The 24,415-nt window shown below is 38.3% G+C and overlaps 1 protein-coding gene across 5 annotated transcripts in view; it reads right to left on the minus strand.

Annotated features, from left to right (window-relative positions):
- CARMIL1 (capping protein regulator and myosin 1 linker 1) overlaps positions 1 to 24,415 on the minus strand; it is a 186,989-nt gene that overhangs the window by 55,036 nt on the left and 107,538 nt on the right. For 3 of the 5 annotated variants that reach the window (XM_040549450.1, XM_040549448.1, XM_040549452.1), the window contains 9 exons: positions 24,275 to 24,379; positions 19,419 to 19,488; positions 17,196 to 17,207; positions 14,752 to 14,833; positions 13,327 to 13,426; positions 13,185 to 13,239; positions 7,656 to 7,828; positions 5,108 to 5,176; positions 348 to 441 (listed from right to left, as the gene is read on the minus strand). In XM_040549450.1, the coding sequence (XP_040405384.1) occupies positions 348 to 441; positions 5,108 to 5,176; positions 7,656 to 7,828; positions 13,185 to 13,239; positions 13,327 to 13,426; positions 14,752 to 14,833; positions 17,196 to 17,207; positions 19,419 to 19,488; positions 24,275 to 24,379 (760 nt within the window). The remainder of the gene's footprint in view (positions 1 to 347; positions 442 to 5,107; positions 5,177 to 7,655; positions 7,829 to 13,184; positions 13,240 to 13,326; positions 13,427 to 14,751; positions 14,834 to 17,195; positions 17,208 to 19,418; positions 19,489 to 24,274; positions 24,380 to 24,415) is intronic. The other 2 variants (XM_040549451.1, XM_040549449.1) reach the window with 1 other exon arrangement.

Below are 24,415 nucleotides of genomic sequence, written 5' to 3' on the forward strand. Positions count from 1 at the left end.
TGTAACAAATATGGCAGTTTGACTCTCCCTTAGATGTACACTTAGATGTACAGAAATAAAAGGTCTAGCTTGCACTGGTTTGGTTATGGCTTTCTGATAATACACCTTTGCATTCCACCACCCCTTCACTTCAAGCACTTTGGAACAAAAAGATTTACATGCCTTGCAGCACTTGATTACCACATATATGCCCATGCAAATCAAACAATCAATGAAACTAGCCAAGAATTCTTATTCAGCCAGGCATGAAATCACAGCCACTTAAAATTATTACTTTTTTTTTTTTTTTTTTTTTTTTTGGGGGGGGGATTGGCTTTATTTCTGTATGGGGGTGGTATAGGCAATACCTTTTGCAGTGCCTCTTCTGTTTTCTCAGGGTTTGTTTTGAGTGCTTGGGAAGCATCATTCATAGGTATAGGCATGAATCTCAAAGTATAATTCCTAAATAAAAATAAAAAATAAAAATAAAGTTTTTTATTAGTAAAACGTAGCCTAATTACTGCATCTCTTCATGAAGAATGAACTAGGAGGGGAACAGAAGATGCATCTAGCCTGGCTGTAGAAGGTACTAAGACTATTTTTCGTATTTTTAAGTGGACTATCTGGAGGCATGCATGCTCCTTTTTTCTGCTTATTCTTTGCCACTGGATAGAAGTGGAGATTTAAAAAAAGCACAAAGTACAGTTAAATGGCCAGTGCCCAGTGGCTGCCAATTAAAGGTCACGCTGTCTGCTGTGCTTTTGCCCACAAGGTTGGATTATTTTTTTTCCTATATTAAAACAGAACTGAATGTCTCAGTGCCTACTAGCAATTCTATCAGATCTAAGTCTAAATGGAAATATTCAGTAACAGATAAGACAGTGACGAAGAGACTGAGTTTTGAAAATTTAGTATTTAATTGCTCCTTGTGTTTACAACAAATTGCAGACACTTGCTGAATTTTTAATAAAAGCTGGCAAAACAAGTGTAGCATCTCCACACTGCTTTATGCAAACAATTGTTCCCTGTATTTTGCTTATTTGTTTGCAAAATATTTCCATAGCTTCATCCATCTGCTGCAATACTAGAATACAGATAGAGTTTTGTCTTGAGTCAAAATTGTGTTTAAACCCTGAGAACATAACTTGACTAGCATGACATGGTTAAGCCTATAATGTTATATGCAGTGGTATGCCCGTATACTTTTAGATTTCAATAAATAAGAGCAAAAAAAGCAAGCAGTTCTTAAAAACTGGAAAAGAAATTATTCTGCCTGTTTTCAATTAGCCTTCACTGTTTGCAAACACCTCTTCCTTCTCCTTCAACAGTCTGCAAACATCCTGTGAACTGTCTGTTTCTATTCCATCCAGAGCTCCTTAAGTATGTTGAGAGGCCTCTATTTCTGAGCACCTTACAGATGACAGTTTCAAGTGAGCCTATTCCATTGACTTCAAAGGACCCATCCCTCATTGTATGCACTAACTTGAACAACAGACACCTTAACTACTTAACTAGCTCCAATATTCTTTCAACTCCTATCCCACCACTTGCTTAGCCACATGAAACATCACTCTCTGAAGGAGAGTGACCTTTTGAACTGCCCATCTCATTGATTACTCACCGATACTACTTAACGTTTTACCTTGCATGCTTATGTAAGGCTTCCACTTTTCTTCCCCAATGTGAACACCTTATTCATAGCAAAAAACAACAACAACAACAACAAAAACTTTTATTTCTAGTTGTCTTCTCCTTCAAAAGGACTGCATCTACTACACAGACACTGCTGTGTGTCACCATGTAATACAAAACACAGAATAACTGGCTGACCGCCAACATGGAGACTAATTTTCAATGTGTACTGGTTTTGGTTGGGATAGAGTTAATTTTCTTTGTAGTAGCTGGTATGGCGCTGTGTTTTGGATTTGTGAGGAAAACTGTTGATAACACAGGGCTGTTTCAGTTGCTGCAGAGCAGCGCTCACACAGAGCCAAGGCCTCTTTCCTGCTCCTCGTGCTGCCCTGTTTTGCTTCGCTTGCACCCATGGCTTTTTCTTTACCTGTTAAGCTGGCTTTATCTCAGCCCATGAGTTCTTGCACTTTTACCTTTCTGATTCTCTCCCCCATCCTACTCAGCGGGAGTGAGCAAGCGGCTGTGTGGTGCTGAGCTGCCTGCCAGGTTAACCCACAATGAAATGTCAGAGAGAGAGAATAATTACACAAGTTGCTAATTGCCTGACACTACCTGGCAGGCGCGGTGTGCATTTATTTGTTTAAAAAGAAACAAAGGTAGATTGCCAAGGATCTATGCAGCTGTTTGACATTTAATACATCACATTCATTGAAATCTATAATTATTAGCTCTCATGCTAGTAATCATATGCTAAATTCAATTTAGTCAAAAGCTTAGTGCTCCCTCCCTCTCCCTCACACACAGAAATGAAAGACAAGGAGACTTCATGGACACACAGTCACAGAGGTAGAACTTTAAAAGACCACTAAGGAAGGCTCTATTAATGGGTCCTTTGGACAAGCAGCACTGTTCTGGAATGCTAGCCTGTTTGCATCTAAAAATGAAGCAGCTCTTAGGGACAAATATCAAGAATTTAAAGCTTGCTTTCAACTTTGATCATTAGAGCAATCTTCACATTCCATTTTTCTGTTTCCCCAAATATTGTTCCATTCTTCTTTTTCTTAAGACTCCACTTCTCTCTTTTTAATGGAGCACATTTCTCTACCAACTCAATAATCCGGTAATTTCCTAACACACAGTAATTCCATTAATACTCTCAGCAAAATACTTATATAAAAAGAACGTTACATTTCAGGGAAGCACTCAGTGACTGGAAAGAATGTCTTAAAAATTCCCGTTTCTTCCTTTACATACAGCATATGTGACAATAGTCCTACATTTCATCACATTACTTCTCCTGTAGTAACTCCTGCTCCATTTGTGATGTACATTCACTGCTGCAGCATGATGATTTTACTGCCTTTCTTTTTTTTATGGGAATAACATCATCTGTTTTGCAGGCTTGGGTATGTGAAATTTGCATCACTGAAAAAGGAAGGATTTCTAGCTCTCTACCAAATTCCAGCATTTCATATCAGCTTTTAGAGCCTGAACTACTTCTTCAGTCAGTCCATGCAAACAAAAGTCTCCCAGAAATAAATATGGGGCGATATCGCACAGTTCTATGACAGAGTAGGCTCTAGATTGCAAAGCACACAAGCACATACTAATTTCCATACCAAAATTACTGAGATACAAATCCATATTTAATGGCCAGGCTGAACAGGATGTACACTGCTCTCCTGAATAAACACTTTTAGAGGACTCTACAGAAACCCCTCTCAGCTCAAGTCAGCTGGGATACCCTTGTGGCAAATCTGTTAGTGGCCAAGCTCCTAAAATTCCCTCACAGGAATACTGTTTTCAAACAACTTTAAGATGATGAAGAAAAGCTGGGGGGGAGGAGAAAAAAAAAACACGTTCAGATTACTTCAGTCTGGTTAAAAGTTTGTTAGAATCCCTCCCAGTCCTCAGCCTCATACTCTGGAAGCCTAGTTTTCTTCTCTTTTGTGGTTTAGTATATGACCATTTTTGTTAAGAACAAAAACCAAAACAGACACAACACACCCCCAAGCATCTTCAGTATATTTCACTGCATCTTGAGCAACAGTTCTTTGCTACAGAATATTGCTGGTTTCGTGTATTTTTAGGAAACATATGGTATAGGATGTTCTGAATATGTCTTTGAGATGGATTGCTTAAAGGCTAATTGTTTTCAGCCAACATTGACAGTCCTTCTCTTGCAAGATTAAACCTTTGTTGCTCGTGACTTAGGTTATGATATTATCAATGATTTTGATAATTTTTAAATGTTAGCAGAGACATCAAATGACCTCAGCTTACAAGCTAAATAAATGAGACATCATCTCAACAACGTGTAATGTCAGAGAATTATCGGTAACATTTCTCTTCCTGCATAGATTATTTGCTTTTGCCTTAGGATGTCTCCCTTTTTTATTTACTTATCCAAGCACTTCAGAACAGAAAAGTAAAGTTGATGCTAACCAGAAAATAAGCATATATTCTTTTCTACCAGACTTTCTCATAAATGTACATGCTATTGCTCTCTGGAAATGTCTGCAAGCTGACAAATAACCTTTGCAAATTCTTATTTACTACTATCAATGGAATCACTCCAAGATGATTTGTTTAATTATACATCATTTATATAATTTTCCCCATCAGTGCAACTGAATTCATTTTGAAACGAAGTATATTAACTACAGCAGTTTCATAAACCAAGTAACTTTATAAGCTCTATAGAGCTATGACCCCTGCGAGGGTTAAGACGCTCCCTATAGTACTTACACAGTTTTGCAAGACATTTTGTCTAGAAACTAGCAATGGCATATTAGCTTCACCTTCTAAAGAGACCCTTTGTTCATGTCTGAGGGATTTAATGATGTGAAACAACTGCAACTGCTGCTTAATTTAAATCTGTAATTTTTCCCTCTTCAGAAAAGTAATAATCACATATAAAGAAATGTGATGGAGACAGAGAGATGAAAGTCATTTAGCATCTATCACTGCTAACTGCTGCAACTGCGAGAAAGCTCAGGGAAGCAAGAGGACCCAGACCACGGAGACTACAATGAACAACTGCATTTTCTGAGATCATCACTACTAGTTTCGACTTGCTGGGGGAAAGAAAAAAAAAAAAGTCAGACCACAAAGGCATGCTTCAGTAATTTTCTGTTATTATAGACAGCTTCATTCATTGACAAGAATAGAATTTCTGCATGTTACCAACACAAGGGAATGAAGAAAAGGGGAAAATATTCTCAAATGCTAAATTTTAACATCAACAGCAGAACTCAACGGTCTTAATGCTGACAGCAGTGTATACACGAAAGAGCCACTGAGCCTCTTCTCATCCTTTTGAAGGATGTGAAGTCATGTCTGCCTGTAGATTAAACACTCTGATGCTCAAAAATTGAGAGCATTCAGTATCTTCAAATCACACTGGCTGCAGTGAAAACTGCAGCTGCTCAGATCACTCAGGATCTAAGTGTTTGACCTCTTTCTTCATCAGTCATTCAGTTGCTTGAGGACTTACTTTTCCAGTGCCACAGCTATGTCCTGGAAGCCCTGTGCAGTGATGTTATTCTTGTCCCATATTACAGTTCTGAGAGGAAGAAAACAAATTAAACAATAACAACAGATGAGCCAAATAAATCTATACTGAAACACTGCATATTGAAATAACACAGAGTTGTATGTCAAAAACTGCATAGCACTAGCAACATTTTTAAAAAAAGTCTCTACTCATATGCTAAAAGCTTAGAATGACTGAAGTGAGGGACAAAAATATTACAAAATTGAGTTCCCGTTTCGTCCAAGGGGACCCTGTACTATATTTTCCATTATTACTGTCTAAATATAACTTTTCTAAAACACTGTTAATAGAAAGATTTGGAGATAAAATTTCAGCTTTTTCCAGGAATGGCATCAAAACAAAGTTCAACTGTCTGCTCTACAGGGCCATACTGAAAACCAAGAAAATTAGAGTACGTGATCAATCTCTGTTCCATACAGGTTATATCACCACAGTTGCAGAAAAAAAATATTTAAAAAAGTCATGCTGATTGCAGGTCAAAATTTTCAGGCTATTTTACATTTAATCCTGTACCAGCTCACTGCACAGCTCCTATGATTCCTCGTGGAACATAACTAGCTGCCAGTATATACCATTAGGTTAGGTGCATGAATTGCAGCTCTTTTGAATACAAAACTCTTTGATAGGAGTGATAAAGTCTTCCCCCTCCTCCCCCAATTTAGACCACTCAGGCAGACTGCCTGACAATTTGTGAACACATGTTCAAAGATCTCATTAGTAGTCAGAAGAGACAGTCATGCAGATAAATCTTGCTCATGCAAGAGCGCTAGTTGTAGCTGTTCTTAAGAAAGAAAGACATAAACAAAGAGTTCTGGTGTTCGAAAAAAAAAGTAGCTGCAGGATTTCACGGGTAGTAACACCCTTCTGCTATTGCAGAATAATCCCTTTGGTTTTTTTGAAAATGCAAAGAAAAACGTAAGGAAGAAAGGAAAGTAGATTCTACACCTACCTTCCAAAGATCAGAAATGTCCAAGGTCAGATATCGGATATTTCTGTCATTTGAAAAAGTATTTACATTTCTACCAGGACATAATTTTATAATATTTTAAGCACAGCCAGTTACCATCACATTATTCAGTTAGTAATCCTACCACAGAGTACAGCTGTAACATTCAGTGTGCTGTGGCACATTTCAGTCTGCCATCCTGAATGCCTTCAATGCTTTATTTCTTCAGGTACTGGTGGCTATTTCAGGTTCATACATTGAACAAACCTTAGCCACCTCTCCAGCATTTCCTTAACATTTTCACTATTCAGTCTGGGGATAGCAAGGCAATGCCAGGATCTCTGTATCTGAGCAAAACAGCCAGGACTGTTCTGGAGAACTTCTTATCCTGCAGGGAGCAAACTCTTGGAGGCCAAGCACACGGTGGTCTCTTCACACAGACAATACACCGTGGAAGGTTCATCTGCACAGTCTGACTAGAGGAGGAGTGAGTATTGATTTTCCTGATGATGGTGACATATTTAGAGGTTCCCATCAAGATACATGTTGATTGAAGGTTTACCATTTGCTAATCACACACTGGATAGAAAAAATGTGATACTCTGTAGTCATCAGTGCCAGCCATGTGCTAAGTTGTCAGGTGGATGAAGATGCAGGGAAGTGATGCCAAGGTCCATCAGCGCTAAAGGTGGGGGGAGAGGGAAAGGAAGGGATGGTCTATAATACTAACCCTTTCTGAATTCCACAAGCTCTTAATTCTCCTACAAACTGATATTACATTAGAGAAAGAATACTTTATTTCCCACCCAAGTATCAGAATTTTCTCTGCTGAGAAAGCCTCCAATAGAAAAGAGAGAGTAGAACAAGGTGGCTAAGCACTGGAAGAGGTTCCCGAGAGAAGTTGGAGAATCTCTGTACTTGAAGATCTTCAAAGACTGCCTGGAGAAGGCTCTAAGCAACCTAGCTTTAAAGCTGGCCCTCCTTCGAGAAGGAGGTTGGATTAGATGACATCCAGAGCTTCATAGCAATGTAATCATTTTTATGATTCCAGAAAATTTAGAGCTGCCTTGTCACAACAGAAAGATACCATCTCTTCAAAAGTAGGCTACTATGAGCAAGAAGACTTAAGTCTTTTTGGAGCTGAAATTGGATGAAAATGGGTTTGGATTTTGCCTTGAAAACAGAAGGAAAAGAAAGGATTGTGCCTATGCACTATCTGTCAAAACCACATCTTTCTCCCCTAATTGTGAAGTGGATGAGCAAATCAAATTCTGTACCTAATCCTAAACCATGAAATACCCTTCTAATTGGATGCAGTTTTGCTCCAGTTTCAGTTCTGGAGATATTTTTGCAGAGATAATTTCCATCTTTTTTTTTTCTTTTTTCTTTTCCTTTTTAAAGAAAAAGGAATGAGAAGCTTTCCAAATAGATACATTATAGCTTGGCTTTTTCCAGTGGTCCTGAAGAGAAACAGCTTGATAATATGCCAACAACATTATTATTAAGCTATTATATCTTTTAGTGCAAATATGTTTCCCTTACCTGAGCTTGGTGTTTATCTGTAGAGCTTTTGCCAGCATCTTTGCTCCCATATCTCCCATGGCATTTCCACTAATATCCACTTTAGTAAGAGAGGTATTGCTGCCCAAAGCATTAATAATGATGGTGACCTCAGTCTTCAGCTTGGAATCTGCGAGGGACAATGACTGCAGAGGCTGTGGAGCACAGAAAAGGCACGGATAATAGCAACTGATAGCGCATGCACATCCACCAGAAGAAGTTCATGAAACTCTTGAAGATAACACTGAGCATCAACGAGCTATTTCTGTGTTTGCTGCATGTGCTGTACACACAACAAAGTAGGATTCAGCAACTACAGCACAGGTGTCAAAGACACAGAGATTAAGTTACACCCTGAAAAAAAACATTAAGTGACAATGACTCCTATTTTCTGTGTCCCACTAAGTACTGAATACAGCAGGAACCTGAAAAGAGGCAAAACAGCAACAATCAGCTTCACACCACAACTTCCGGTGTCCAGTGAGTTTTGCTTAACCAGCATGCTTCCCTGCCAGTGAGAAATAAAAATACCTAGCACCCACTTCTCTCACTCAGACTGGGAAGTTTACCCCAAGGGCAAATTAGGACCTGAGACATTAATAAAACAAAACCAATTCCTTTAAACTGTTTTATTATTGTTACTTCAAGGAGTGATTTTGCATATCTGCATATCTTCAACTAAGGACATGGACATTTGGGAGGGAAGAGACAAAAAGGCGTAGCAGGTCTGAAATTAAGAGCAGTAAGAAGAGTATCTAGTAACATGAGTAAGCCAATGAATATTATTCACAGCAATGTTCTGACACCTGTGATTGCAAAATCTTTATGCAGCTTTTTATGTATACACCCCCCCCCCTCCCCATGTTAACCTGAAACTAGCTATTGGGTTCCTGCAAATCACACACTAAAGCCTTAAGAAAACTTTTAAAAACACTGTTGTTAACGATCTTATGTCTTCCCTCCATTCTTAGTGTCCCAATACTCAAAAGCAGGAGCTTAAGAGCTAGTCTATCCATCACCACACCTTGCAGAGCTACCACAGTTGCCAAGATTGTCATTTGTCTTTGCTGATATACAATAGCTCCACAAAACATTTTCCCTTGCTTAAGTGTGAGCTCATATGGAGAAGAGCATTGTCACTATACACCAACTTAGTCACGTATCAAGAGGATGAATTTTAGAAGACTAAAATCTCCAAATTACTCATATATGGGAAAATCAACACCTCAGAAGGATGAATCAAAGCAACTAAATTAGGTGCCTGAGGCTTAGATTAATGTAAACAAACCAACTGAGCTATATGTGCACACTTTCCAGGATCCAAGAAGCTTGCATGGCACCTGCTATACAATGGGACTATAGCTTCCAGACACCACTGGATGACAGGGATAACCAAAAAGTTTGCAACACTAAGAAATGCGTTTATAAGTGAGGAAATACATAAAAATTTGGAGGCACAGCAGGTTTATAATTAAAAAGTCTAACAGTAACACGAGCCACATGCTGATTTTATTTTAAATGGAAGTTATTAAACTACTACGTTAATGTCCTTAATCTGTCTATGTTCCCCTGTTTCACTACATTATGTACCCTAAAGAATATTAACATCGCATTAGAAAGGTATTTAATGTTCTTGGCACAAGTCTGAGAAGACCTCCTGTGACAGATTCACAGAAAAGCAGTACTACACAGCAATCAGACATAGAAATCACCAATAAGTTTGTGAAAGAGAAGTTTCTTCTGTTTCTTGTGTGTCACTTTAGAAAGGGCCATTCTAGGAACTTCACTGGAAATGCTCACTCCCACATATCAGATTTTCTAAACCTCAAATACCTTCTCAGGAAACGATGTCTCATCTCACTTATTCCAATACTCTGACAGAAAAATATATACTTTGGAAAGACTTCTGCACTATGTTCTGCAAGGACTGATACTTATACACCATTATTATCACCTAAGTGGTATGTACACGAGAGTAAAAAACCCTGCTATGTTGGCAGTGTCTCTGAAGTGGATAAATTGCTAATTTTCTTGCATAACTACCCCTATTGTTTACTGAATGAGAAAGGAATAACACTTCTGGACTGATTTGGTGGTCAGAATGTGAACTACAATCAGAATGTGACTGTGTGATTAAAGTAACATCACTGCTAAACACTCACGAAACTACCTGACCATTACATTTAAAAACAAACAACAAAAACCACTCTCCCTCCCCAACACCAAAAAGCCTACAGACATTTACTTCTTGTAAAATCGGAGTTTTATACTTTTAGCTGGATATTAAGAAACCAGGTGTCTGACAAGCACTACAGTGGCCCTGCTGCAGAAAGCAGATAATCTGCCAATAGCACTGAAGATGTCTTAGAACAATCTTATTAAGGAGGAGGAGTTCTTAAAATCACTCAAAAGGCCAGTTCTTCAACAGACAGTGAACTAAAAACTAAAGATACTCAGCACTGTAATAATTATCTGCACCTATGCAGGACTGACTGCCACTCTGAGTAATGCTACACTGCACCTGCAGCGTAACATCCATTTTGGCACGAGGAAAAGAAATGGCACAGTAAGCATACAACTTCAGACACCTCCTGCTATACTAATAAGAACACATTATTATAGACTGCACTGTACAGCATGTAGCCAAATAAAGAATATATGTATTTTTAATCTCAATATTACATTCTTGTTTATATTAAACACCTAGGAAATTTTGCTGTTTAGGTTACTACCATTGTTTTTAAATTGGGTAGAATTACATTTGTGCCTGGCTGTATTTTTTCCAGTTATAAAACCAAGCTATTGATTGTTTAAATCATTTTACTCATGACTCACATTAACACAGCAACAGATCTATTTTAAGCGTGTATAAATACATGAAGACGCATTTGGCATACAACTGTTTTAGATTAAAGCCTCTCATTCCAGCTTTCCATGCAGATAATGCGTGGTCCCCAGGCTGCACCAGCCTGCAGGCAATATTGATCAAGCACTATGTGTTCTGGGCAACACCATCCTCTGTTCTCTCCGGTTCCATTGCAACTTTTTAGTGTCCTGTGGCAGTAAATGCATAGTAGTGGTACAACAAGGACCTCCCCATTTAGGATTCAAAACCAAACATAAATAGCTATAAAACTTGAAAGAATTTTCTAAGACTTGCACTATCTCCAGGTGGAGTGAGGGCCATCCTAGGCAGCTATCTGCAACATATCTTTTTCCCACAGTGCTACATAGTCTGTTCTCCATTATTTAGCTGCTAGGAGATGTTTTTGATTGATTTTAGCATCAGATGAGACAGAAAGGCAACAAGATTCTTTCACTAGAAAGGATTAACAAGAGACTAGAAAATGGGGAGAGAAGAGACAGGGTAACAGCAAATAGGCTACATCCCAAAGGTTAATGCAGGATATGAAGAAGAAACAGCTATTTTAAGCATAAAAAAAATCTTTTTAGTGGATTATTTCCTTTCAACACTTTGAAAACAGGATGAGACTAAAGAGCATGTTTGTGTAAGTTGGCTCAAAAAAAGACATGTTGAGTAAGAATTACAGGAGCCCACCTGATTGTAGAGAAGACAGAAAATGAAACAATGGCTAACGTCACCCATAAGCTAAAATGAAAAGGAGCACAAGAAGCTGAAGCTGATGAGGCAAGGGAGGGTGAGCTGTGAGAGCCATACATCCAAAATTTAGCAGCTACTTTTTGTATGACCCGGAGACTTCAAAATTGGAATTGGAAAGTTTTACCTTTGTGGACAGATATTATGAAGAGGATAGTCATATAAACAGAAAGAAACACTGCACATTTGAGAAGAAGGTTTGGATAATGGAAAGAAAGGATAGTGTGTGTTGAAGAGGTATTTTAGGATATCACCTGCATGGGAAGAAATGTTCACCTGCAGCAAAGTAAAAGGATGAAGGAAACTGTGAAAAAACAACATAAATTAAATGTGCTTGTGATTAGTCTGATTTTACACAACAGCCTTCGAGGAGAGCTGATAGGAGATACAGGGCAGGACAGAGACAAACGTCCAAAGAGAATAAGCAGATGTTATCTGATAAAATTCTGATGAAATGATACCACTCTCAGTACAGTATCAAAAAGAAAAAAAGAGAAGGGGAAGAGAGCCCTGCACCATTCTGTTCAGAGGCAGAGTAGAAGGAGGTGGTCACACAACACAAAATTAAAAGGCTATAGTTTGGAATAAGAAGTAATACAGAGATCTACCAACGCGCTTCTTGGAATAATCCTCCATTTAACTTGTGCACACAAGGACTTACTGCATTCATTACTGGTGCTAACTCAATTAGAATTAGCTCTGGTATCCATATGCAGCACTTCACTGTGTCACACAGACATCTCATATTTAAAGAAGAAGGTAAGGAGGTAGGCAAAGAATCAAGAAAAAGCAGTACTACTAATCCCAATTACAGGGACACAGAGAGGAGGGAGGACTAGTTTAACAAATCACTTCAGAGTAGCGAGAAAAGATGAACACAGAATACGGGTCTAATCGTCTTGTACGGAAGGAGACATCAAAAACCCCAGTAAAAATGTTCCACTGAATTGCAGGGTACAGACACAGATGGCAGGAGAAAATATAAAAGCTGTTAGTGTGGACCATGAACTTGGAGGTGAGACAATAAAGACAACAGGAATAGCAGGTGTTAAGAGAACTGAAGTCTACAGTCAGCTATTTTTGGAGAATGAGGAAAGCAGAGCTTGCTTGGTATTTGCAAGGGGCATGAAGGAGAAAGAAAGGACTAAGAATGATGAATAAAATTTGACAAGTATGAGACCAACAGAGCCTCTTAAGACTCACTTCTAGCCAAAACTAGGATGCCAAGGAAAGGAAAGAAAGTAAACCCAACCACATAAGTCTTTCGGAATCAGGAGAGGGCATGGAAACGAAAAGAAGTGGGCAAGGATCCCAGCATGGCACTGTGAAAGAGTTTTATGAAATTGCTTCTGTGATAAATGTACCAGAAGTAAAGAATAGCATAGCGATTGCTTTACGTGCATCTTCTGATGAAGAAAGTAGTTCTGGGAGATCGCTGCAGTGATTTTGCATTTTGTCAAGAAAAAAAAAAAAGCCAAACCCCCCAAGAATAGTCGTCAAGAAATTGTCCATTTTATTAGCTAAAATAAATGAATAAATAAAGTAAAATAAAATAAAATAAATCTGCTATTTAAGGAATATCACCACCCAGGGAACACTAACATTGTAATGTCCTATAATTTAGACCTAAAGCAAACAAGGCTAAGCATATCCAACTATCTGGGTTATTTTTTCAACAAGCACAGATCCTAAGACTAAGAAACATTTACCTACATGCTACAAATAATTCAAATTATTATTTGGAAAAAAATATATACCATGAGATGTTGGATGTCATTGTGCAGGATCATGATCAAATTTTACACAGCAAATTAACACAGTGAAGAAAATTATCAGAAATAGACTGTGAAAGTACAAATACACGTGATGGTAGTAGGCAGAAAGATACTCACTGAATCCTCGTCTTGAATCATCTGAACTAAATTATCAAGTACTGGAGTGAGATTTCTGAGGGAAGAAAAGTTAGGAAGATGATGAAATCAGCAGCTTCTCCTCATTCATTCTTTTGTTATTTAAAAGAAGAAAAAGCCTTACTTGGATTTCATGTTGTTAAAGTTTTTGCCTAAAGCCAAGTGCCTTATCGATCGGTTTTTACTAAGCCAGACTACAAGGGTTGAGAGGTCAGATTCTAGGCCTGTAAAGAATCAGATCAGATTAAGAATTAAAACGCTTTTTCACAAAAGTCCCAGACAGGGTCCAATTATTAAAGCTAAATTCATTCAAGTAATTATCAGTGTGTTAATTCAAAGAGTTCTCGAAAAAAAAATCTGTTCTTCTATTTATGCAGCTTTTTCATCTGTTTTTCCATGAGAATAAATGTGTTCTCTAAAATGAGCCTTTTAAAATACTATCCTAATTAGCCATTGAAAGCATCTCTCAGACAGACAGAAGGGAAATGTAGTCCCTTATCCACAGTCCAGTCACCCAAGGGTAGGTTCCTTGCGCTGTCAGGCAAAGTTCCTTTGAGGATTTATAAACCATGCTGATTTCTATTCAGTCTCGGCAGAGCTGTGTACCAACAAGCTCTCAAAGCCTGCAGGTTTTAAACAGGCTATGAATAAAATGATGTGAAGAAACAATGCAAACTTTATGCTACCCCTGAGGAGGAAAAATAACTTGCTGTGCTACTGTGTTCCCAAACACTAGTTTGGTGGAACTGAAGAGTCCGTTAGTTCGATTACTGAGTTAGGATCCAGGTTCATGAGATAATTTAGATATTAAATACCTTTATTTATTCAATCTCTTTACATAATTTGGATGAGTACCTCCTAAAGCTTTCCACCTGCTAATCCCACCATTCTGGTTTTTCAATTTTACTGAGAACCATTTTCTGAAATAATTCTGTATTTTGCTGTCAGAGAGGCAAGCCCAGCTAAGCGAGTTCTTCCATTCCACATATCTACAACTGCAGTTTGCAAGACAAGAAGCTAACTAGTATTTCTAGCTAGGAAGCACAGAGCCTACAAATCAACAACGGTCCAAGACTTTTCCAAAGATACAAGTAGACTTTCTATGACCTGAAGCTGGTTGACCACATGCTCTGAATTTCCTTCTCTTGCTTCTTCAGTGTCACAACCTCAGCTTCACTCCATATCTGGTCTTTCCTCTGCCTTTCTTCTTTCACTACACTTTCATTCCCCATTTAGCTTCTCATCCTCTCTTACTTGAACCCACTTTGAACAAAATACTGTAGATTAACATGATGCTTGCTGCTCTCAATTTCTTCTGCTGTTATAGTTATTTCAAACAACATAAACCTGTGAGAGTAGAGTTATTCTATTAACATTTCTCTTACACTTTATAACAACAAGAGCCTTGGTCTGAGACTTTTCCATAACTTATATGGCAAATTATTATAAAGCAAGCGCAACCACCCTTGATTATATTGGGAGCTGAAACAATAAACATATCTCAGATTTGGGACCTGCATGGCCCTCCATTCCTGTTCTGTATACTTACCATTGTCTGAAATATCTAGGCTGGTGATATTGCGTATTTCTGCTATGCATCCTTCCAAGACTTGTGCACCTCCCGATCTTAACTAGAGACAAAACATCAACCATTTTTGCAAACTAGTTATGGTTTTGAGATCACACAGAAAACAGCGGTAGGAGCTTTGCGAATACAGAGGGCACTACCAGCAGCAAAAACAACAGCGACAAGTTACAGACATCAAAATGACTGTGCACACATTGCTACTGTTCTTATCCTTCACTCTCACTGTTTGCATATAAAATGAGAAAAAGGATTCTCTAGCTTTATTATTCAGCAGTTATATCAGGGAAAGATGCAAGTGGTGCAGACAAAAAAAAAAAAACAACTCCTTTAGCACTTGTGCTAAGCAGTGACTGCAGGACTTTGGTGCAGGTTCTCCAGGACATTTTTGATTTCCAGAGAGAAAAATGCTTGTCCCAGTAAACAAACATGCAACACTATCACCCTTGAGTTCCACTGCAGTCAAGTCTTATAGCAAAAGCATGTTGCAAGCTTTATGTTATAGCAAGCACAATGGCCAGATGCCCAGTTAAAAGACGAGAAGCCAAATCAAAATCAATGAAATTATGTTTCCCCATCACTGAAAAGAACTTTAAAATAATCCCATTCTAAAATGGTCACAAAACACCATAAACAGGAGTAATCAGTAATTTACCTTATGTCTGACTTTAAAATAGGAATAAAAGAGAAAGCCAACAACAAAAATGCCTACGTGTAAGGTATTAATATATTATTAATCTGAAATACTAAATAAGTATAAGAGAAATTTCAGGATTGAGTGAGAAAAAAAAACGAGGTAGCCTAACAGAAAATATCAACATTAAAAATCAAAGTTATGATCAAGAATCAAAGTTATGAAAACCTACATTCTTAGTTACTAATGTTACTGAATTGAACAACAGAACATAATCTTTCCAAGGAAGCAAAAACATTTTCTTATTTCTTGCAGTTACACAAACTACACAAAATTTATGTCACTTTATCATCATCACCCAGAAAAAGACTTAAGCAAAAGAAGGAAAAAGTTCTACTAAAATTCAACTTTTGCAAGAACATTTTCCATTTTTGCTTTCATTGCTTCAAAGTAATACAAAGCTTTTTCAAACATTAAACAGCCACTCTACTACCTGTCCATAAAAAATGAGTAATATTTCACTTAGTTCATTCACTTGACCAAATATCCTGAACCAATCTGATGACATTTCTGTAAATAGTCTCTTTTATCAATGCTATAATTAAGCAACCTTCTGGGAGTATTTTCAATAAGGCCTCGATTTGGCACTTTTTAGAAAGTTCAACACTTGTGATTGGTTAGCAAATAGCTCAATAACTTGGTCTGAGCATTTTAAGAACAGCAGTGGTTAAAGACAACATATAAACCATAAGTCACTTCTGGAAGAGTAAGGGAATATAAGATGCCCTTCCCCTTTTGCATAAAACAAAGGCTACTTAGCCCTAACTTCTTTAGAAGTTGAATTAGAAATCTGTATCTGGGCCAAAACCAGTGCAGTTTTAACTCGTTGTTTGTGTAAGAGCATTTGTAATACTTGCTGGCTTTATGAATGCCAAAATCATTCAGTTTTGCTCTCTGATTCTCTCACGGAGTCGCCCACTACAAGACAACCATTTCATACAGACTGCCACGTCAATTGTTGCAGCATCTCTGGAACTGGCAGATTATACGTGGTCTTGTCACAGTTGAAAAGGTGATTTACATAAAAACTATTTTCACTGTGTAACAATTTGGTTTTCACTAGAGCCAAAATTCCAGCATGCCCTAGAAAAGATATACTGAACTGTAAAGAATACTAAGATCTATTTTAACAAAAATATTTTTATAATATTTGTACTAAAATTTCAGCATTAAAAGTTAGTTTCTGTGACAGAAAATTTCATTTTAAGATAATAACGATTATCTATAATCAAAAGGATTGTTTATGGGTATGGTAAAAGGTCTACACACAAAAAGATGTACATATATACTTCAACTGTCTAAGCGGACAACTTTTCAGAAGCAGCTTTCAATCTTGTACTGATAACACAAAATAAATATCAAACGTTCACTGTGTGCACATGTTGATATATATCTAATCTGAGGGTGTGATGGTAACTACTTGACTTTTAGGATCAGATTTTATTGCAATTGTATTAAAATCATATATATAAAGGGAGAGTTTAACTGAAGGGCTATATGCCAATGACGACTGTGATACTGAAAACAAAAGTGCAACATCTCCTATATGACACACTTACGAGTCTACAAATACAAACTTTTATTTAGAAACTGTAGAACAAGCCCTTCAACAGTTAAAAAAGCCAAGTGTGCTCAAAACTGTGAGGTATAAGGGAAAGGGAAACAAATCTGTTTATTGATTTAAGAATTAAGGTAAAGCATGGAGGGTACTTACACAGTGACCAAGCTAAGGGAAGCAGAAGGGAAAAGAGTGAAATACATCAGTGCTGAGCAGGTAGAAATAAAAATGTAATTTTCATAATAAAAAATAATAAAAACAAACAAACAAGCAATATAAAATGATTAAGCTTGGAATTAGTATATCAGAAAATTATGGGAGCAAATTAAAAGTGGTGGGAGAGGGAAGGAACCAAGATTTATCCCTCCATAGTTGAGTGCAGCTTGCCCGGTGTAGGAAAGAGGGGGGCAAGCTGAAGTGTCAGCTTTCTAGCCTCCAGGCAGCGTGTGCTTGCAGGAGCAGAAAGAAGTGCAGGGCACCAGCTCCGAGCTTCCTACTGCTCTGCTCTGGGTGCAGATCACCCTGTCTGGCTCACAGCAGGGCTGGGAGAGGTGGAGCAGAGGCAGGAGGTGCTGGGCCATGGAGAGTACTCCCAGCTCCTGGCACATTGATCCCTCTGCTGGTGGAAGCGTAATTTCTTCTTTCCAAAGCGTGTGAGAATGGATAAAGCTCAGTGATGTGAAAAAAAAAATGTTGAGGGAAGGATCTAAGGAAGCGCTGGTGGCTTGGAGGGCCCAGCTACAGACCGTCTCTCCTGTGTATTCCCAGTTGTCTTCGGAAAAAGGCTGCCTACACCTAGCAAGTGCTGAAGCAACCAAATCACAGAGGGGAACGCAACATCTCGGGCTGGGTGTGATTCCTTCCTTTCTGCTATGGCAGTCAGCCACCACTGCTTTTGCTTTGGTGTCCAGTGCAGCTAATGACTCCCCCGTAACCCATCCTGGGAGCTATTTAATGAACGGCACTCAGTTCCAGGCCCAGCAGACAGGCTTAAGCCTTCACTCTTGTCAGCCCTGCTTGATTTACATGCTAATTTATACTCTTATTACCTAAATATGTGTGCTATTTATTTATTTATTTAAGGTTATGATTACAGGACTCCATGTTTATTACTTTAATTACTCCTCCCTTTTTCTTCCTCCCTCTGAAAGAAACATTATCATCCTTCTGACCTATTTACTCAGAAGTCAGAAGCATGAATACCTGACTTGAAAGCTTTTCTATTTGGAATTTACATGTAATGTTCTTCAAAGTAAAGCCATTTTTTAAAAAGTATAAAATATCGAAACAAACTATGAAATGCATTCACAATTATTTATTTTTCCTTTGTAAGGAAATCAAGCACAGCAATCAACCACGAACCTAATGGAAGGATTACTATACCTCACCATGTCTATGACATTGCCTGCTTTCTATTTAAAGGGAAACCATTGCATTTAAAAGGCACTACCAGAAGGAGCTAATACACAAGTGATGGTCCTGGAAAGATCTGCCTAACAAGAGGCTTTCTTTGCAGCTTACAAAGGAAAGGGTGGCCACTCAGCTCCGGAAGGCCAGAGCTAAAGCTTCATGTTGGTTTTGGTAAAAGTCCCCAGTTCTCCATGCAACTTTGCCTCACTAACTCCCAGGATCTTGGCTGATTTCTTGTTATAATCTGTAGCCATACAAGTATCATCCTGCACGAGTGTGGACAATCCTGAGAAACAAAGTGCACAGCAAAGCACAGAGAAGCAAGAGGAAGCAAGATAAAGCAAATCAAGCTGCTGCTGCTTCTTCCTTTTTATTTTTCATTTTTAATTGATAGTTGCAATAAACAAAGCCATTTGTGCAATGCCTTTTAAATTAATGGCATGCTTCAATCATTTCTTACAAAAGTTCCCTATTGGCCTGAATTGGTTAATTGATGAAAAAAGCAGAGTTTTTTCCCAAGATTTAAAAGTGAAACTGCAGAAGAGGATTCATGCCTCCAGCACAGACATTTTGAAGGAAGACATTCAAACCACAGACACACCTTCAGGGTATGCACCTTCCCGTGACCCATTCCAATCTGGGCACCTGGAAAAATCTTGCTCTGGGGTCCCCTATAATCACAGCCCCAGAGGGCAGAAGCTGCCCAGCAGTGAACAGCACTGCTGGCTTAGCATCCACAGTTGCTACTGCAAGGAGCATGTTGCCAGTGAGATGCTGCAGGTGCTCTGCCCTCTTTATTTATGACATAGCAACACACAGCAGATCACTTTACCATGACTCCTTATCTGATTTCTACCTTTCCCACAACTTCTGAGTGGAGAGGAAGAACATCTAGCCCAGTGGATTACATGACAACTCTAATTCCCCATCATTGCATCTTTTGAACACATCCTGATAAATAATCCTTACCTCACAGCTACTGAGATCTAAAGACACCTCCTTCAGATTGTGATTGCAAGCCAGGCCTAATAAAAGCGCTCTGAAAGAGATCAATAGTAGAACCAGTTTTTTTAAAAAAGCAGCTTTACAACATCATCATCATCTAAGTAATCACAGGTTAATACACCTAAAAATGCGAAGAACCGTTTCAAAACAAAACCCCATCAGCCGAGCTGTTACTTGTTCAATGACAATGCAGTACAAACCTGCTGTGCCACACTATGAACACCCCAGCAGCATCATAAACTGCAGGGATGCGATGCAAAGAAGAAAATTGTAAAACTAATTCCAGATCAACATTTCATAAGATTCATCTCAGATGATTTGTCTTCAACATATGCTTTAACAGAACATCAAATGATTACAAAAGGAGCGTTCTATTTACAACCATACTGAGTCTCTGATTTTTCAAAAATTCACCAAAAATGTGCTTTTAATAAATATAAGATGCACTGCAGCCAGCCATTTCAGCCAGGCACAATGCCTATTAACACTCAAACACTGTATCATGTTGAAGTCTCCTTATCTGCATCCCTATAAATATTTACAGATTTCTAAACGGTACTCCCAAACAATGGTATCCTTCGTCCTTAGGCAGAATGGCAAACAAGTATAGCAATGACCAATTAAAATCTTCATAAAATCACCTTTAAAGCCTTATAGAAATTTGTTTCCACGTAAAAAAGTTAGCAATAATATCACGTTCCTACTAATACTGTCAAACCAGCAAGCAAAACAGTATGTGTCTTAGAGAAGGAGCAAACAATCACTGTATACCTTCTAGTGTTTTTAGAATAGGTGCTGCTTTGAATCAGTTGTTGAACAGAGAAACAGAAGGGCTTCCTTCTCAAGCTTCATTTCAGCCTAACAGAATCCAAAATACCAATGCATGGATGTAAAGAAAAACAATCAATTTTGCTGAGCTGTTTGCCTGAACGCTTGCTATGTAAGCAGCGTGTAAAAGCTGCACTTAAAAAAACAGGAAGGTTTTTCATTTAAACCTATTTATATCTGTCCTGCAGGTATAAATGATGATCAGACCTTTGCTGTTAACAAAAGAGAGTATCTTGTGCTTATTTACTTCCTAAGCTATTAAAATACAGTCTTCAAGGAAAATGTGAAAGCTCTACAACAGTTTTTACAATTTTTTAGATCATTCCCCATCTGTATGTCCTTCCTGAGCATGATTTTATGCAAAGTTAGTGTGACTGATAACTTTGCAAGTAATTCCCTTAACATTTTGAGGGAGGGAGCTTAAAAAATGCAGTGCAACCATAAAAAAAACAACCAAAAACCTTTTTTAAAAAAGAGACACATTGATGCTTCAAATATGCCTTCTTCAGAGGAAAAAAAAAGTTTTTTTCCCCCCTAACCTCTTGGCCTATAAACTCATCCTAAGAAAACCTCACAATTTCTCACTTCTTTCTCCTGAAACAGCACCACCAAACAAAGGCACCGAAGGCAGACATATCTGTACTAAGTCATTAAGTTGAAATCACACACATAGCAATACTTGGAAAGGTCTTGTCAACTGTGGTGCGTGCAGAAGGCAAGAATTGGCCTTGTAATTACAATTTGGATGAGAAGCATATCAGCAACTTGTCTTGTTACAGCCCTGACAGATCAAAATAAAATTTCTGGCAAAGCCAGTAAATGAACAAAAATGCCAACATATATTAAAACGAGGAAAAGAGCATATAAACTACTTTATCTGCTTAAAAAAAAAAAAAAGTGTGGTGGAACATAAACTATATTAACTATGTATAAGAACTAAAAGCAGCCTTCCTCCACCCTCTAAATGGCATCCCAGCAGCACAGCTTTATTAGCAACCTTCTTCCCTGAGAAGCTTGGCTTATATTAATAGGCCCATCGCTTTACAAACAAGATCATCTCCCTCCCTGAGCGCACTGATTAACCAATATCGTTAAAATCACTGAGTCAGCAGATGTGATTAAATACACTGAAACTTCAAATCTAAAGGAAGTTGATAAGAAAGGAATCAAATCAATCAAAGCAATCAGGCAATAAATTAACCAATTTATCCCCAAAAAGGAATCTGGGACTCGCTATGTCAGCTATCTCCATTTTTGCTTGTTAGTGTGTTGGTTTTTTTGTTTGTTTGTTTGTTTTTACCCCCCAGAGGCAAGCTTCATATTCAATCCTTTACTCCCCTCTGACTTCTGATTCACAGACACAAAACAGGAACTCTTTCTCACAGGACAGTTACAAGGCCCAAGTTGTCAAATGCTTTTTGAGGTGCACTGATCAAAGATGCTAAAGAAGTACTATTATCACACCCCGTATTAATTTTCCTTCTAAGAAATCATCCTTCATCTGCTGTTGCTGTCTTGGCAATGACAAGTCTGCCTGAAAACCAATGTTTCAATCTTCTTGTCTTTAACACACCCCATAATCTTGACTGTTCTGTAGAAGTTTTCTAGTTTCTTACAGTTTAGATGAAAAGGCTAAGCAGCTGCCCCAGGTTATATGGCACATCCTCAGTCCCTTTAACACCAAATTAACTTCAAAAAGATGCTTCTGAAATGTATTAGTCAAGCCATACAGGGTTGCTTTAAGAGGGAAAGCAAGGTGTGCTGCAGATCATATTTCTCTGCAGTGTTGAGAGATACACTCAGCTCAGACCGAAGAAATGCTCAGGTCAGAGAAAAAGCACATCGAGGAAAGTACCAAACAACATTAACAGCTCCCTGTTAACCCCTAGGCAGTGATGAACATTGCTGTCAGGGCAAAACAAATGAAGCTCATGGCAAATTGCCAGCCAAGTGAGTGTGGATGGATATTCTGGGGGATATTCTGAAACCACCTGTGTCTAGGTGGATTTTGGACAGATGCTCCTTCCTGGAGCTGTCTGTGCTAGTGATGCAGGTTACTGTTCTCAGCTCACTCTATGCTACTTACCACTTTCTCTTTATTTCTACCAACAGCACTCATGCAAGTAACTCCCTCTAACCCAATTCAGTCAAATTGAACCAGATTAGCTTAAACATTATCAACAGAGTAGCTTCTTGCTGAAAAGGACTAGGAAGATCTCATGTTTGCTGCACAATTGGCAGATCAAGTAGTTGGGATATATTCATGCAACACCTTCCATGAGCACAGATACCTGCCAAAACTCCTCACACCACAGGAGATACTCAACATGCCAAGGAGTAAAGCTGAATTTGAACCTTAGGGGCTGGGACTTCTCACCTTTCCTGGCCTCTCTAGATATATTCAATGTCCCATAGCATTCTTTTTTTTTTTTCCTGTACTACTGGTAAGATTGACCTATGTATCAGTCACGTACAGCCTCTGTTCTTCTAGCTTCATTAAACATAGTTCCCTGCTGCCCTCCACCACAGAATCAATATCCCTAAATTAATCAGAATCAACCAATGTATCTATCAATAATCATTTTTCTATGACCATCAGACCATCAATACTATACCTTCCTAATCTTAGCAAAGTCTAAGCAAGCAAGACCGCAATCAAGAGCATCATACAGAACACTGAAATATCAGAGCTATTAACACTAGGCTCCTGCAGTAGAATATGGACTTCAATCCATTCCATCTTACTTTGCATCATATTGTGCTGTTCCTATCCAATGTCAGATTGCATTAAGAAAAAATAGCCCAAAACAATGCATGTTATTATTTTGAGTGTGATACTTGTCACTTCTCTCTCCCTTAGCTTCCCCCAGACTTTACTGAAAGTTTTCCATCCAGTACTCACTAACTCCCTCATCTCTGATTTTGCCATCAACTCCCATTCATTAGTTAAGTACTTCCTCGCTGAGTTATTGCTGACTTCCCTTCCCTGTTCTTCCTCAGGAAGCAGGCTCCTAACCACACAAATATACATATGCAGATATACACACACATGTAGGTATATGCATGTATATGCTTATCGATGTCCAGCTTAGGATGTCAGAGGTCTATTCCCAAGAATGGTTAGGGAACATGCCTAGATTTCTACTGTGGATACTAGAAATGGTTATATATATTTAAATACATAGTAGCTAACAAGTTGAACCTTTGGGAAAAGCCTTTCTTTAATCCAGCCCCCAAACTACACAGATTCTGCCAAAATCACAGAATGACCTACTGTGATTAGACCTATCTAGGCTGATCTTGATTTTAAAACACGCCTTTAAATTCCAGGTCAGGAAAGTTCACCACAGTTCAAAACTGCACACGTTGCTACACAATTTCCCTCCCCTGCATTACTCTATAAGAAGAATTCCTGTCAATCATTAGATGGGATCGATGGAACTGCCCAATCCACATAAACAGAACCTGTTATCCACAGGATGGGTGACATACAGAAAAGAGAAGCACTCCTAGAAATTGCTGCTATCATCTCTCCCACTCAAAGAAGGGCATAGATCTGTGCAATAGGTCTCTCCTCTCAAGCATTGCAACAGCTTCATTTGAACAATGGTTGTTGCAATACTGCAGCCCCAAAGGGAGGGCACTCACACAAGTACATAATCCCATTTAACTGTGAAGCAAACAGTTTTGTTTGTAAGCCACAAAGTAAGAAATATATCACAAAAAAGTTGATGGAAACAAAACAGCTGTGACATTCACACAGAACAAAATACGATTAACAGCCTTAAGTGTGAGATGGAAACAACATTTCTTAACTGTGTGATCATTATGAAACTCACTCTTGGAATATCAATAACGTACAAATGGAAAAATAATGCAAATAAAGTATTTTCCTCTTACATTTTAAATTATATTTTCAATATAAAGCACTCACGTAATAACAATGTGAACTAGGTTTTAGGCAACAGGAGAAGATGAAATTAAATTCTTACTTTAGAGGCTCAGGAGGGAGTTTTGTTCCCGACAGATTAATCTGCATCAAAGCAAGTGAGCTGCTGAAAAACTGTTTGAAGGAGGGAGGAACTTCTTTTCCTTTTCTGAAAGTAAATAAATTAATTAAGAAGTAGTATCTA

This window comes from Cygnus olor, chromosome 2 (genome assembly GCF_009769625.2).
Source record: "Cygnus olor isolate bCygOlo1 chromosome 2, bCygOlo1.pri.v2, whole genome shotgun sequence".
NCBI classification, from domain to species: Eukaryota; Metazoa; Chordata; class Aves; order Anseriformes; family Anatidae; genus Cygnus; species Cygnus olor.